At 38.0% G+C, this 16,083-nt stretch overlaps 1 protein-coding gene across 1 annotated transcript in view; it reads right to left on the bottom strand.

Moving 5' to 3' along the window:
• Window positions 1–4,140: 4,140 nt before the first annotated feature.
• Window positions 4,141–16,083, bottom strand: part of Rnf128 (ring finger protein 128) — a 56,847-nt gene continuing 44,904 nt past the window's right edge. The window contains exons 3-7 of the mRNA XM_038316866.2: window positions 15,553–15,624; window positions 13,242–13,324; window positions 12,313–12,409; window positions 11,603–11,771; window positions 4,141–5,553 (exon numbers count right to left, since the gene is read on the bottom strand). Coding sequence (XP_038172794.1) covers window positions 5,420–5,553; window positions 11,603–11,771; window positions 12,313–12,409; window positions 13,242–13,324; window positions 15,553–15,624 — 555 coding nt within the window. The 3' untranslated portion in view covers window positions 4,141–5,419. The remainder of the gene's footprint in view (window positions 5,554–11,602; window positions 11,772–12,312; window positions 12,410–13,241; window positions 13,325–15,552; window positions 15,625–16,083) is intronic.

The following is a 16,083-nucleotide window of genomic DNA, read 5'->3' as shown; positions in this document are numbered from 1 at the left end:
GGATGGCTCCTTTACCCTACTCTGAACCCAAGCAGGGCTAGTCAGATGCTCCCTTATAAGATCAGGCCCTTTACATCTCAGAGCAGAGTATTTAGAACGCTTTTGGCTGTTGTAAACAAACATTTTCGCTGATTATATAAACTAAACAGTTTTCAACTTAAATTATGTCTATCATGTGAAAATTTTTCTCGATCATAATCTACTTCAAGTCTTTGCAAATAAGTGTTTCTCTAAAAGCACATTAAGAATAGAACGGGCTTCTATTTGCTGTTCAGTTGTGTGTGTTACTGTAAATTACTTTAGGATTACAAACGATCGTGACTACCCCTGCTAGTATTGTCCTGGCACTTAATGTACAGTATGCCATGTTTTAAAATACTCCTAGGCTTTTGCTTGTTTATAAGTGCAGTTTCGGAGAAATTGTTACTTTCCTAAGTCCTCACATCTAAACAAATGGCAGAGTTGGGATCTGAGCCTGTATTTATGACTATAGACCAAACATATTGTCTATGAGTATGGTCTGTAGATACCAAAGCAATGTATCCAATGCTAAACTCACTCCTCCCAATCCCCCCAGTGTAATACTCTCATAGTTTGAAACGCTACTGTTTACCAAGATGTTAAGCTGAAAACTTTGGAATAAGCTTAGGTTTCTTTCTCTCCCTTTCTTCCCACCTCCATTTGCGTCTCTCTCTCTGTGTTTCTCTGCACAATATTTTTAAAAATCTATCTTGTTCTTCTGTGGTTTAGAGTGGCCCCACATCGTGTTATTGCTATACAACTTTAAAAGCATCCCAATTCTTCTGTTTGCTTTCATTTTTATTTTCTGAGCTATATATTAACCCACCTAATAGCACGACATGAGGGTATATTATCCAGAGGTCAGTCTTCCGGGTGACTGCCTCTTCTAAATAGTGGCCTCAAATACCTATGAGAAAAATGTATGAGGGAAGAAACGTTCAAAACCAGCTCCAGCAACGGTGCTAAGGAAAGGCTTCCTCTGTCACTTAGTTTCTTGGCTAATCTGAAGCGACATGTGCTATGTTTACAGAGTTTTAGTCTATAGCAGGTTTGGGTGCAATAAGATTCAAAGTGTGAATATTCGTCTTAGGGGATGGACAGTCATTTAAAGTGTTGTTTCTCCAAGTGTGGATCCCAGACCAGTATCATCTGGTCACCTGGGAGCTAGAAACTCACTAGGCTTTCCCCACCTTATACTTGGTCTGCATAACTAGAATGTATATTTTACCAAGGTTCCCCAGTAGCTTGTGGGACAATAAAGCTATGGATGCATTGATTTAAGGTGAATTGGTTATTTGAAAATCAAACCACTACAAACTGGTGGTCATTAATCATGCTTGAAGTAAGCCCCACGTAGGCATCATTCATTAACCATATAAGCCCTTTCAACATAAGGTGGCTATATTGCTCCTTTCAAAAAAGGTTCTGTCAGTACCTGCTCATTAAGGTTTTCTGGGACAATGGTTAAAAACTGGGATATCAGTTGGAGTTACAGTTAAAAAGGGAACTTGCTATTAATCAGCCACAAACATTTCTATACTTTTAAACACCAAAAACTATACCCATGAGTGCCTCCCATTCATGAAACTTCTTGCATATTAAAGAATTTGAGGACTAGAGAGATTGCTCGGTGGTGAGTGCTTACTGCATTAAGCAAAAGGACCTGAATATAAAGCCTAAAGCATCTATCCACCAGTATAAACACAGTGCTGGGGGCAGGCACAGAGACAGGGTGACTGCCACCCTAGCTCTGGGTTCAATGACAGACCTGTGTCAAGGAGTGATAGAGCCGAGCACCTGATATCTTCCTCTGGCTTTTGTGCATTCCTTTATGCACATACAATGCACACACATACACACACATGTACATGCACACACCATGGCACATAACACTGAAAGTTGAGGACTACTGGCTAGCACTTCTCAAACTTTTTACTGAAGTAGCTTTGTTGGCAGAGGCTATCTCTGCAGGTCAAAGTGACCACCACAATCATTAATTTCTTTTATTCTCGTGTAGTGCATTAATTAAACTTTAGTTATTGTGCTTATACTATAAAAATTAACTCCAAAGAAAAACAGTGAGCAAAGAAAATAACTAGAAAGTTTACAGTCTGGGTTGATAATTCTTTAGCAAAATATTTTACAAATAAACAAGAATGAATGTATGAAGGAGATAAGGAATGTTCCTACCATTCCAGTTGTCTCTATAAATGTTTTTATTATTTCTGATTGGGTGTGGGGTAAATGTATATTTCTAACATAGAACAACTCAAATTCCACTAAACTCAGGCTCCCCTATTTCTTATATTTGCATCTCATTGTACAAATATTATCTACAGTTAAAAGAGTTAGCCTATGTTGTGATATCATGTGAATGCATAATATAAAGTCTGACGTTTAAGCTAAAGTATATCAAATGGTAGTAGCAGGAAGTAATAAAATTTGCAAGTGGCTTAGGATTCCTCTCCTTGAGGAATTCCTCCCAAATTTACATCTAGAGAATGATTTATATGTGAATGTGCATGGTAGTTCTATCCATAATGACTAAAATGGTGCAACACCCTAAGGATTCAATAACTAATGAATAGATAAACAAATGTCGGATTCTCATATGATGGCATATACTCAACAATGAAAAGGTATGACTCATTGGATGTATACACTATAATAGGGGTGAAGCTTGAACATATTATTCTAAGGGGAATCCGGCAACAAAGCCTTTATTGTACAATTCTGTTTGTGTGCTGTCTAAAATAGGTAAATCTATAGAGACAGAAAGCAGACTGATGAATGTGTACGCTGGAAATGGGAACAGGAATTTATTATTGGCATGAGGGTATGTTCTGGGGTAACGCAATAAGGATCTGAGTTCAAATCCCAGTACCTATGTTAGCAAGCTGTTCACTCATTCCCCAAAACATGAAGCACCAGCTCTGGGTGGTCTAACATCCTTTTCTGGCCACTACACTGTGCCATGCCTCACCATACATATGTAAACCCTCACACAGCCATGCTGTGGAACAACCTTTTACACTGTAAATATGTATTGCTCTCATTAATAAAAAGATGATTGGCTGATGGCTAGGCAGAGAGAATGCTGGGAAGAAGGAGGGCAGAGTTAGAGGAGTGTAGCCAGATAGAAAGGAAGGAGGACATGCAAGAGAGGTAAAAGCCACAAGCCTCGGGGCAGCACATAGATGAATAGAAATGGGTTCATTTAAACGGTTAGAGCTAGTCTGGGCTATCAGTCAAGCATGTATAATTATCTGTGTGGTTATTTGGGAGTGACTGCTAGGACACAGAAAAACTCCGCCTACACAGATACATACACAAATAATTTTTCTCTAAGTTAAAAATATCTTTTTCACTGAAGCAGCATGTACAGGGCCTACACAGGTCTACACGAGGTCCTCTGGATATGCACTATAGCTTTCAGTTTAGTACTTTTGTGAGACTCCTAAATGTCTGAATGAGTGGGTCTCTGATTCTTGTGTCTGCTCTTGGGGTCTTTTATTTTTCTGCTGGCTTGTCTTATGCAACTTTGATACTGGTTGCTTTAATCCTTAGATGGAAAAAATCAAAATGACCCCCACAAAACTTAAACCCTTTAAAACTATAGAGAATACTCATATTGCAGGCATGTTGTCGCATAAAATGTGTACACTGATTTTGATAATCATGGTCCTGAAGTGATCCAAGCATCTGTGGATTCTTAAAATGTTTTACAAAAGATAAGACATATTCTGATTTATTAATAACATCCTATCAGTCATACAGTCTAAAGAAGAAAAATGAAAGAAAGCTTTAAAATACTAAAATAACCCTCATGTTATAAATGGCACGAATACAGGTTAACATCAAGATATTTTAACCTTGTACTTTATTACTGATAAGCTTTATTATTTACTTTGCTGACATCTAAAACTACGTCACAGTTTCTTCAGAGCATAATAGCATCTCTTCCCTTTTTGCATGAGGTCACATGTAAAGATCACACTAGAGGTTTAGTCTGTACTATCAAGTATATCAATGACCATTTACATCCAACTATTCTTTCCTCTCAAAACTAAGTGTATTATATACAAAAGTGGGTATATGACAGGTAAAGTGAACATCAGATTCACTCTTTCATGGGAATATTTTATTTACATTTTATATTTAAAGAGAATCAGTACAAATCGAAGCATATTTACAGCACTTTCAAATCAGTGTACAAGAATGCAATGGTTTCTTCCATTATCTTGTCAGCAAACAAAAATACATGTCTGTTCTATTTCTTTCTAAATTCTGCTGGAATTTGAACTCACTGGGAACAAAACTAATGGACAAGCCACACGAAATAAAGTGCATTTTTAAATAGCTCTATTTAACTTTGGTGGTTGAAGCTTCAAACTTTATATTAAGGCACCTGGAAATCCCCCCTTCCCTTGATTCTTTTTCAAACACCAACAAAATGCATTCACAAAATTATAGATATATGGACAGAATTTAAATTTAATATAATTAGAGCCTGCTAGGCCAAATGTAAACTCAATTCTCAATGTCAACAGTGTTTGGAAAATACTTTTCACAGACAAATCTTACAGAACATTTTCTGTAGATGAATTCTGCAGAGTAGCCTGTTATCGATTTTCTGTGATTTATTCTATTACTATTTTCACATCTTAGAGTAGTTTCTATTCTGTGCTTTTAGAAAATTTCAAGTTTGAGAAATAGTTTGCAATAGTTTTGTAAGAAAATTTTTTTGTGTCTATAATCTTGTGTGGTGTCACTAATATACCGATCAACCAATTCAGTTCATATTTTCTGACAAACTAAGCTCACACTCACATGAAATACATACACAGCTTAATTAAAAAGAAAAGGTTAAAATGAGCATTTTGCTTTAATCTTGTTCTATCAACGTAATGTATTTTAAATCGACATTTCATGAAGCACTAGCCTAAGTTTGCGTTGCTTTTTACAACTCCAGAGCAATATCAGCACCTGGAGACAAACCCCGACACAAATAGCCCGAGCTAAAGTAGTAGCAGGTGTTTCACTGTGATACTATTACAAACTAAAAGTGGTTACAGCTACTCCACATATTGAAAGCAACATATTTTTATAAGAAAGTTGTTATACATGAAAAACCCGACTACTTGTAGACAGTTCTGGATGTTTAAAAATGTTGTTATCACTATCATCAAGAGGAAACTTGCCTATGAAAAACGTTATCATGAGTTTGTGAAAAAGTTACTAGGCTAAATAGGCTAAGCCACTTAACTATAGAATAATATTACTCATCACAGCACGTTCACTCTTCTTTATTATGTTTACCCAGTTTCTTAATAGGAAACTAGGTCCTGATTGGCAGTCCTGTTATTACTAACGGTTCAAGTTTCTGTTGACACAGATTTTATGATTTAATTTCACGAACAGCCATCTCTTGATTGGGGCTTTCATCTTCTTCAAAGGTTGGGTTGTCAACGTGAGGAACAACATCCACGGTCACAGAATTTGCTTCATAGTTTACCAGCTGTAGATTTTCATCTGAAAACAGAAGGGGAAAATGTAGGATGATTCCATTCGTCTCTCCTTTCAAGACAGAATGCTGCATCACTTCTAAGAGGGCTTCCTCATTCAAGGTCATTATACTCTGATGATTTCTGTTCCTGAATACCATGTGGCTTTTTCCATATCCAGTGTGGGGTGCCCGCCTGTATTCATAGCATTTAGGGCAGTGAGGAACAAGCATTCTTGTGCTTTCAAGGCTAGCCTGAACTACATAGTAAACTTCAGGTTGGCCTAGGCTACAGCATGAAATCCTGGCTCCAAAAATCAAAAAAAAATCATAATTTATATTGCTTCACATAAGGCAGCTATGGCCTGGTGATTTATGGTTCCTATATTTGATTCATGTACATGTGTTTACTTTTACCTGGATTATAGTCTCATTAAGGACAAAAGTTACATATTTTACTTTTTTTTCTTTCCTAAATATAACAGTTCTTAAACCTGGCTGCACATTACTACCACTTGTGCTAATTAACCTAACTGTATAGTAAATAAAATATATAATCATCGTTAAAGAAAAAGGTGGGGATGAAAAAACACCTAAATAACTTCATGCCAGATGGCTAAAGAAAAAAAAATGGGTTGTATAGTCATTACTGAAAGTATTCTATCTTTGTTCTAGAATTGAAAGTTTAAGTAAGCATATCTTGGATAAGGAAAGCCTTCTCCTCCACTGTCACTAAGAGGAATTCCAAGTAAGGCCGGTAGGATGGTCTAGAATGAGCCCTTGCTGTGGAGCTGCAATCACATATGTCCAGCAGCAGAAACTCAGTGTCTTCCAGATCAGAGGAAGGGGAACAGAGAAAGGAAGAGAAGGAAAGCTTTGTGAGGAAACATGTTCAATGTAGTCTTGTTCTTTGAAAGAATTGATCAGAATAACCACCCAGTGGCTATGAGTGTGCCTAATGCCCAAATCTTGCTTTTGCTATATCAATCTCCAAGAAGAGACCTCTTGAAGAAATGGCAGATTCTGAGACAGGGAGTGTATAAGATTAACCTGGATTCTAGCCTAGGTGTCAGCAAACTATAACTCACAGAACCAAAGCCACATTGAGTGCTTTTCACATTTTAAAATGTTTTCAAGACATACCAACCCTTCCCCCTGAAAGATACACAAGAAGAATATGCAACAGAAATATATGTGGTTTTCAAACCATAAATATTTACTACTTGGTCCCTTAAAGAAAAAAAATCAACTTGAGACTGAAAGCATACTATGGTACCAGAAAGTAAGGAAGTCAAAAGAATAAAGAATCCAACTTAAATATGTTTCTCAAGATAGAAATGAAGAATCTATGAGCAATGGACAAATCATGAAACTAACAAAGAATGAAAGAAGTATCTGTGATGTCACTTATTACCAATAAATGAATAAAATAGAAAAGGAATGGCTCTTCCTTAAATTTGAAAATTAATATGTGTGGGAAGAATGATAGAAATGGGAAGTCACTATTTGGTGAATAGTTCAGTAATAAATTATAACAGGAAGTATCAATTATTGCTAAAGTTGGCCAGTAAAGGAGCCACGACAAAAGAGTTATTTGCAAGGTTTCCAAGCATCTATCAAAAAGATATTTAATAATTACAAATGGAAAACAGTAACTTTAAAGGGAAGAATTTGGCAGCCAGAACCCTTAACCAAGTGAACAAAGTTAAAATCACTTGTAATGAGAACATCGTGTGCCTCATAATATGTGCTGCTGACAGGCACAGAGCATCGTTCTCTGGCATTCTTACCAGAAATGGACAGTGATTTAATTTTCCTGAAGCAGCAGACAAGGCTAAATAAAGTAACATTTTATAAAGTAATCTTCAAAAATATCAACATCATAAAAGGCAAATACTAAGGAATTGTCATAGATTGAAAATCAAGGAGACTTAAAGTACAGGAAGCGTGGGATCTTGAGGCAATAAAAAAGGACATGCATGGGCCAGATGGTAAAATTAAGGAAGGTCTGTAGTTAATATTTCAAGTATATGGTTATGCAAGTATATGGTTATGTAAGATATCCATATTTGCAGAAACTAGGAAAGGGGTAGACGAGCACTCTCGGTACTATTACTGAAACTTATTTTCAGTCCATCTAAAGTTATTTTAAAATTAAAACTAAAACTACATGTGATTGGGCCCCATCCCTTATGAATTCTTATTAAATTGCCCTAAAGTACTCTTTATATGCCATTTTTTTTAAAAAAAAAATCTCTCCATGTGATTCTGATGTACAGCATGGTTGACAACCAGGGGCCTTAATGGATATATTCCCTGTACCAGAAGTATCAGTATCACCAGAAAAAAATGCTATAGATATACATTTTCAGGCCCCACTCCAAACCCACTGAGTCAACAAGCCCTCTAGGAAATTAGGTAGGTAGTTAACTTTGAAGGCTAGTATTCTAACAGAACTGATCCCAATGATGTATTACATAGATGAAGTAATTATGCATTTGCAATTATAATAATCAACTGCCACCACAACTGACTTTGAGATACCATCTCATACCAGTCAGAATGGCTAAGATCAAAACATCAATGATAGCCTATGCTGGAGAGGATGTGTAGTAAGGGGAACACTCCTCCATGGCTGGTGTGGAATGCAAACTTGTACAACCACTCTGGAAATCAGTATGGCAATTTCTCAGAAAATTGGAAATCAACCTACAGCAAGATCCAGCAATACCACTCTTGGGCATATGCTCAAAGGATGCTCAATCACACTACAAGGACATTTGTCCATAGCAGCACTATTTGTAATAGCCAGACTCTGAAAACAACCTAGATGCCCCTCAACTGAAGAATGGATAAAGAAAATGTGGTACATTTGCACAATGGAGTGCTACTCAGAAGTTTAAAAAAATGACATCTTGAAATTTGCATACAAATGGATGGAAATAGAAGAAACCATCCTGAGTGAGGTAACCCAGATGCAGAAAGATGAGCATGGTATGTACCCACTCATAGTTGAATACTAGCTATAAAGTAAAGGATAAGCAGCCTATAGTCCATGACCCCAGAGAAGCTAAGTAACAAGGAGAACCCTAAGAGAAATATACATAAATCCTCCTGGGAAGGGGAAATAGACAAGATCTCCTGAGAATATTGGGAGCATGGGGGTGGGGGAGAAGGGAAGGCAGAAGGGAAGGAGGAGGGGAGAAGGGGAGGGGGAGGAGAACTAGAGGGAACAGAATGGTCCAAATGGGGGAAGGACAGAGAACAAGAAAAGAGATATCTTGATCGAGGGAGCCATTATGGGCCTAGCAAGAAACCTAGCACTAGAGAAATTTCCAGAAATCCACAAGGATGACCCCAACTAAGTCACTAAGCAATAGTCGAGAAGGTGCCTGCACTGGCCTTGCCCTGTAGTTAGATTGATGACTATCTTAAATGTCATCGTAGAACCTTCATCTAGCAACTGACAGAATCAGATGCAGAAATCCACAGTGGAGCACTGGGCTCAGTTCCCCAAGTCCAGTCGAAGAGTGGGAGGAGTGAGAATACGAGCAAAGAGGTCAAGACCATGATGGGGATACCCACGGAAACAGCTCACCCGAGCTAATGGGAGCCCACCATCTCTGGCCTGACAGCGAGGGAACCAGCATAGGACCAAACTAGTCCCTCTAAATGTGGGTGACAGTTGTATGGCTGGGGCAGACTGTGGGGCCAATGTCAGTGAAACCAGGATTTATCCCTATTGCTTGTTCTGGCTTTTTGGAACCCATTCCCTATGGAGGGATACCTTGGCTCAGCCTAGATGTAGTGGTGAGGGCCTTGGTCCTGCCTCAAAGCAATGTGCTAGACTTTGTTGACTCCCCATGGGAAGCCTTAGCCTCTCTGAGGAGTGGATAGGGAGTGGGAGGGGTGGGAGGGGGAATATGGCGGGTGCAGGAGGAAAGGAAGGAGTGGGAAATAGATTTGGCATGTAAATAAAAGTTTTTTTTAAAAAAATACAGGAAAAAAAGATGGCCCATAGATGTGGATCCACTCCACCCTGACCAAAGGTCAGAGAATTCAAGCCTGTCCCCGTTCCTTAATTTTAAAATAGGAGGTTTGACATAGGGAGTGGCTGCTTATAGGATGCTTGTTCTAGTCTTGCTTTACGCAGGAAACAATGGCTTGATGTCTCGGTATTGAAGCAATAACTGCTCTGGTTATCCTTTGTGTCATGTTAAAGCAGTTTTTGACTTCTCCCCCCACTTTGTATTGGGGGTATAAAAGTGTATGAGAAATAAATGTGGGTGGATTCAGTATTCAGTATTCACTGAGTTACCCTCGTGGTACTTAAAAGAAATCAACGGGCATTGTAATCATTGACAAACATGTAAGATCCCCAAACCGGCAAGATGCAATCACAGACAAAATTGAATGTGATCTAAGGGATCATTTATTCAATACAAATTTCCATATCTTAGGTGGCAGCATGTGCTGAATGAAAAACAGGTTACCATAAGACACCTTCCTCACTAAGAGGAAATAAAAATCACATGGTACAATTTAGTTCACTAAATGCATTCATAGAAATCTGCGGGTGTGGGCATGAAAGTGAAATCAGGCTTCTGAAAGAGTCTGCGAGGCATGTCTGCAGAGGGGGAGCAGACGTTAGACGGGGAAAGGAAGAGCAGAAGTATGACATAGAGAAGCAAGGAGCTCAAACTCTACCTGTTTATGAAAGCTGAGAAATTAAGGGGCAGATCTGAGAAAGTGTATTGAATCAACAGGAAAGAGGGAATGAAGAATCTGGGGAACTAGGGATCTAGGGACGAATCCTTAAGGCCTCAAAGTGGGCGTCACTAGCATTCATCCAGGAAAGAATACTGGAGGAACATGGACCATTATTTCATTTGCTAGTCAAATGATCTGTAAAGTCTCTCTACTTCCCCACCCTCCGAACCAACCCCCACAAGAACTGAACACAATCAAGTAGGGTGGAATTTTGTATATAAAAAATATAACACAATTTAAATTATCTTTTATCTTCATCAAATTCTCTTACCACACAATTATGGGAACACAAGATTATGACAAAAAACAATGACTCAGTATTATAGCTAGAACAATCCACAGATAATTAACATTCCTATGAATGGACTCAAGGAAATGTCTGGAGATCAGATTGCAAGAATTACAAAGTTTGCTTTTACACGGTTGTGTGCCTTGTGACGTCCTCAGAAATGGTATTTATGGCACTGATAAACCTACAGAGGGCAAAGGTTTATGGCACAGAAAGTTGAAATGTTCACCAGCTACTGTGGGAATTAGTTTCTTCCAGTTTTACACTAAAATCGGGTGTCTTCGGGGTAAGGACTCGGGGGAGACTTTCAAACTAAGAAAACCTTGGAAAAAGTTAGAGGTTAGAGAAAGGAAAACTAATTTATAGAGAGACTTGATATTTTTAGAGGAAAAAGTAAAAAAAATTACCCACAAATTTCTCCATTCGTATAAAATTACTAAACTGTAATAATAATCCACATGAATTCCAAAATTAATTATGTTCAATCTTAGTTTCTAACAATTGATTCATAGCCTAGAAAAGTCAACAGGTGGCAGCACATACCATTGTTAAACCTGACTTCCTATCTGCAAGATAGATTCCTGAGAATACAGGCATAAACCTAATTGTTGTAAATCAAATTCTTCTATTATTCCAGGAGTCATTTATCCTACATTCTGATTTATCTGTCATAAACAACGGCTTCTAAAATTTAAAGTTTCTCCTTCGCCTCAGTAAGAAGTTAATGAGCCAACATTTAAATGGCTCAGAGAGCAACTTTCCAACAAAGCCTCTTCTTTTGTGAATAATCCTAATTCCTCCGGCATGCCGTCTATTTTAGGAATATTTGAATATGTATGTACTCTTTGAATATGCACATACTTTCTGGCAGGAGTACGTCTTTCATTGCATCATTTTAAATAGAAAAAGAACTTGAAATGCCATAATAGATGAATGGAACCACCACTAAAAAGCAAGATTACGTGGCTAGATGTGTGGCCCACAGTGGACTGACTACTTGAGATGAGCTCACTGCTTACTTGCTGACTGCGCATGTTCCTCCAGAGGCGGCTCATCTGCTCCCTGTACTGAAGCATAGCCAGATGATGCGGTCTCACTGCGATTGTCCTCTTCATGGGGAGAAGCAGCATTAGATGCATCATTGGAAACAGGAACTTGTAAAGACACTGATCCATCTTCAACATCCACCTGTGGTAAGCATTCAAACAAATTAAGACTTTCAGAGTACATGTATTACATTGACATATGGTTGTGATGTTTTTCAGTGGTGATAACACAGAGTAATATTTCTTAACCTTATAAACCTCTACCCCATTTTCAAAAAAATCTCTTATTGGCCCCAGTCAAGGTAGCGGGAGTAGGAATTGGCTATAGCAATGGAGTACATATGTCTTCATCTGACTGATCTCTTCACCTCATACATAATGGTGGGAACAAGGTATATTCAGTATACATCAATATATATTATTCTGTCCCAAAAGAGAACTGAAAATTGCTCTCATCTCATATTTCTGTTCCATTAAAAAGATTTCATCGAGTTGACATTTATCTTGAAGATACTTTTTTTTTTCATTTACCAAGTACAAAAAATAGGTCTAGTTTTTGGTATCAACTAAATGATTTGCACATTACCTACCCAGAGAGAGAGGATGTTATTGTCATAAATGCCCGGGAATATAAATACCACACTGCTGAAGTTCCTTCATAGAAAGAATATAGCAACGTTTACCTCAATTCCCAGAGCTTTGAGAATGTCACACTTGCACATGGGGCAAGTCCTGTGTTCTAAAAGCCAGGGGTCCACACATGTCTTATGGAAAATATGACTAATGAAGGAGAAAAAGATAATGTAGTTATAAGATGTGAAACAGAAACAACACTTTGCGCCCCCCCCCCCCCACCACCACGGACACATGCACACATGCCCGCACACAGAGATGACTCTTAGCCTTTGCAAAGATATCTTTTCCCCTTCTAAACGTACCATTAATAAAGAGACCACAAGAATAGATTCTGGAGATTTCATAATGCAGAGTTCTTAAATATAGAGGCCCCATTACTCTAGCCTCAAAAAGTTATTTTTAATATTCATAACTTGAAAATGGCTAATGCTACTTGACTTAAGTCTCTTGGCATTTCACATGTTACAATATTAAAATTATAAGTTCCATAACTCTAACATGGAATCATCATTCTCGGTAACAGAATGATAAAGTACTGAGTATGACACAGTACCAATGCTTCAGGCAATGAAATGAGCTCCAAGAACAGCGCTATTTAACAGCTGAGACGACAAGCTAAGACTAACCTTCTGGAGAGGATTGTATTTTAAAATCTAAGGAGTAAAGACTTCAAAGTAGGCCACTAAGTTGAACTTATGTTTTATCAATTGAAATGTTAGAATGAGTTTAAAATAAATAAGCAAGTACTAAACACAACACACACACACACACACACACACACACACACACACAGATGACTAGGTTTCTCAGTTTCCTGCAGGAAAAACAACCTGTTGAGAACAAATTGTACTGGATTTTGGAAACTATAATTCAATTTTAGTGCTCTATCAATTTGGAAGCATTCAAAACAGTTTTCCTTCATCATGCCAATTTTAAGGATGTTATTTTTATGGATATGAAAAAAGATGAAACTTACTTGCAGGTTAGGATGCGCACCAAATCATTTGGTTTATAGAGCTCAATACACACAGCACAGCTATCTCCATCAGGGCCAATTTCCTATGAACAAATAGTTACTGTTACTCAAACAAGAAAAAGCAAAGGAACCGTCAGAGCTGGACCAGCATATGCGCATGCAGTTCACACCTAGAAATTCTTATACAAAGAGAAACAGTACTGAGGATGCAGCTATGAAGTTGCAGTGGGTGATTTCAATTCATTGACCGTTGGAAGAGGCAAAATAACAAAGTCGACAAAATGAAGAAAGAACAAATTAAATCATGTAGTACTGACTTCAACTCTTTTTCCTGTCTTGAGAATTTATAGAAAGCCATCTGTATCTTTTCATAGCTATGTTTTCTCTAAAAAAGTAAGGTATAATTTACATATAGAAAACCTCAGTCATTTTTACAGTCCTGCATGTTCTTAAAAACATGTAGTAATCTAATCCCCACCACAATCAAGCTATAGAATAGTAACATTACCTCCAATAAATTCATCCATATTCCCTTAGTAACTAAGGCTTCCTCTCATTCCCAACCTCTATCACTGTTAGGTTTTCAATCCCTATACCTTAGGCTTTAAAACCTAATGCCAAATAAATGGAATTATGTCCCATCTAGCTTCTTAGTCTTACTTCCATTATAATTATAAGGTCTTTGATAGTCACATATGTATGTTATTGCAGGTAGCAGAAGGAATTGCTAACACTTTTATTACTAAATTGTATTCCATGGTATGAATATTCCACAGGTTATCCATTTATCAGGTACGGAAATTCAGATTCTTTCCAGTTTGGAAAGAATTACTAATAACTACGTTTAGGAATTTAATGGGGATATAGGCATTTCCTTTCTTTGCAGTGAATATCTAGTATGGTAAATGAATTTTTAATATCATAAGGGATTGTTAATCTGTTTTGCAGGGTAGACATAATCATGTAGTATTCTCATAAGAAGATACATAAGAATTCCAGAGGTTGTACATATTCATCAGGTCTTATCTACCCTAATGAATGTGTACTGGTAACACATTTGGTTCTAAGTTTGTATTTTCCTAATGACCAGTGACGTTGAGTATTCTTTTGTATACTTTTCAGCCATATATTCATTTGATTAATGTACGTATATTTAATATACTTACTATATTTATTAATTTTCAAAATATTTTTACTGTTGTGAGCCACCAAATGGGAGCTGGAAATCGAACCCAGGACTTGTATAAGAGCAGCAAATATTCCTAAACTCTGAACCATCTATTCAGCCCATATTTATTCCAAGTAATTAGCACATAGAGTATTAGGTTTCATGACAGTACTTTTATTTTTATTATTTTATTGTTATTTTGTGTGTTTGAGCGCCTGAATGCATGTCTGTACATCACATGCATACAGTGCCTTCACAGGCCAGTAGGAGGCATTGGCTCTTCTGGGACTGGAGTTTCAGATGATTGTCAGTCACCATGTGCTTACTGGAAATTGAACCTTGGTCCTTTGCTCTTAGCCACTGACTTCTCTCTCCAGCCTCCACACGGTGGAATTCTCAGTTTATTGTGTTGTTGCTCATTCTCCCCAACTCATATTCTCCAACTTCTCCTGCCCCTTCTTGTACTGTTAGACCCCTCCCTCATAACCTCTTTTCTGCTTCCCTATCACAGGTTTGTGTCTTTATTTTTATTTGGCTGCTCCTGTTGTCGAGACAAGAGTTTTTAATATTCTAAGCCTGGTCGTTTAATAAATATGCAATTTGCAAATATTTTCTCTAAGACTGTACCTTGTGTTTCCCTTCCTTACAAACCTTTTGTGGAGGTCAGAAGTAACTGAGGTGTTGGCCGTTCTCCATTCTTTCTGGAGGCTTCAGGGAAAATACCTGTCATTACCTTTTCTAGCCTCTGGAGCATTGGAGCATTCCTGCATTCCATTTAAAGGCCTCTTCCTTGACTCATGCCACATTTTTTTTTATTCCATTGCAACCCTGCTATGGATGGCGGTCAAACCTCCACCTTTACTCCAGCTTGTAAGGATTCTGATTATATTTAGGGTTTGTCTAGATAATCCTGGATGGTCTCCCTCTTTAACTTTCCACATCTATAATTTCTTCCTGCCAGAGACTGTTAACATTTACAGGTGCAGTGATTAGTGCCTAGGAACAGTTGAGGGCCATTGTGTAGTATAATTGCAGTATGGAATAGAATTTCAATACTCAGTGAGGTATTGCTAACAAAAAGACAATTGCAGAGGGCATTTACAGAATGTCCTGGTAGCTTTGCTTTCAAAGTAATAAAAGTACCTTGTCTCCTTGTTTCAAAGTGCGCAGCTGAAGCTTTCCAATAGCCCTTTTAGCGTCTGCCTTTAACTGTCTCTGTAACAAAAAAACAGATATTAGAAGACATGTGTTTAAAAGAAGTATGATAAGAAGGTATAGTCGTTTAATAGTAATTGATAAAAGTTACTATCCAAATAAAAATTTAGAGATTAAAATCTGCGGCTGGGGAGATGGCTCAGTTGGTAAAGTACTTGTTATGCAAGCATAAAGCTCTATGTTTGATGCCCAATACCCACAGAAAAGCTAGGCACCATAGTTGCTGACCTTCCCCATCACCTGGGTACCCTGTCCCTTTAAGCTCCACCCCCATCCCAGAGGCAAGCTGATCTCCTGCCTCCCCCCACTTGCCTCTTCTGAAGAGGTAACTACTGCCTCCCTCCCTTTTCCCCTTACCCCCTTCTTCCTTCTCTCTCCCCTCTCTTCTTTCTCTGTCCCCCCTTCTCTCTCTCTCCCGTTCTCCCCTACCCTCCATAACCCCCCACTCCTATATCATTT

Source organism: Arvicola amphibius, chromosome X (assembly GCF_903992535.2).
Source record: "Arvicola amphibius chromosome X, mArvAmp1.2, whole genome shotgun sequence".
Taxonomy (NCBI): Eukaryota; Metazoa; Chordata; class Mammalia; order Rodentia; family Cricetidae; genus Arvicola; species Arvicola amphibius.
Note: the sequence above shows the minus strand (reverse complement) of the source record. Positions and strands in the feature narration are given on the sequence as shown.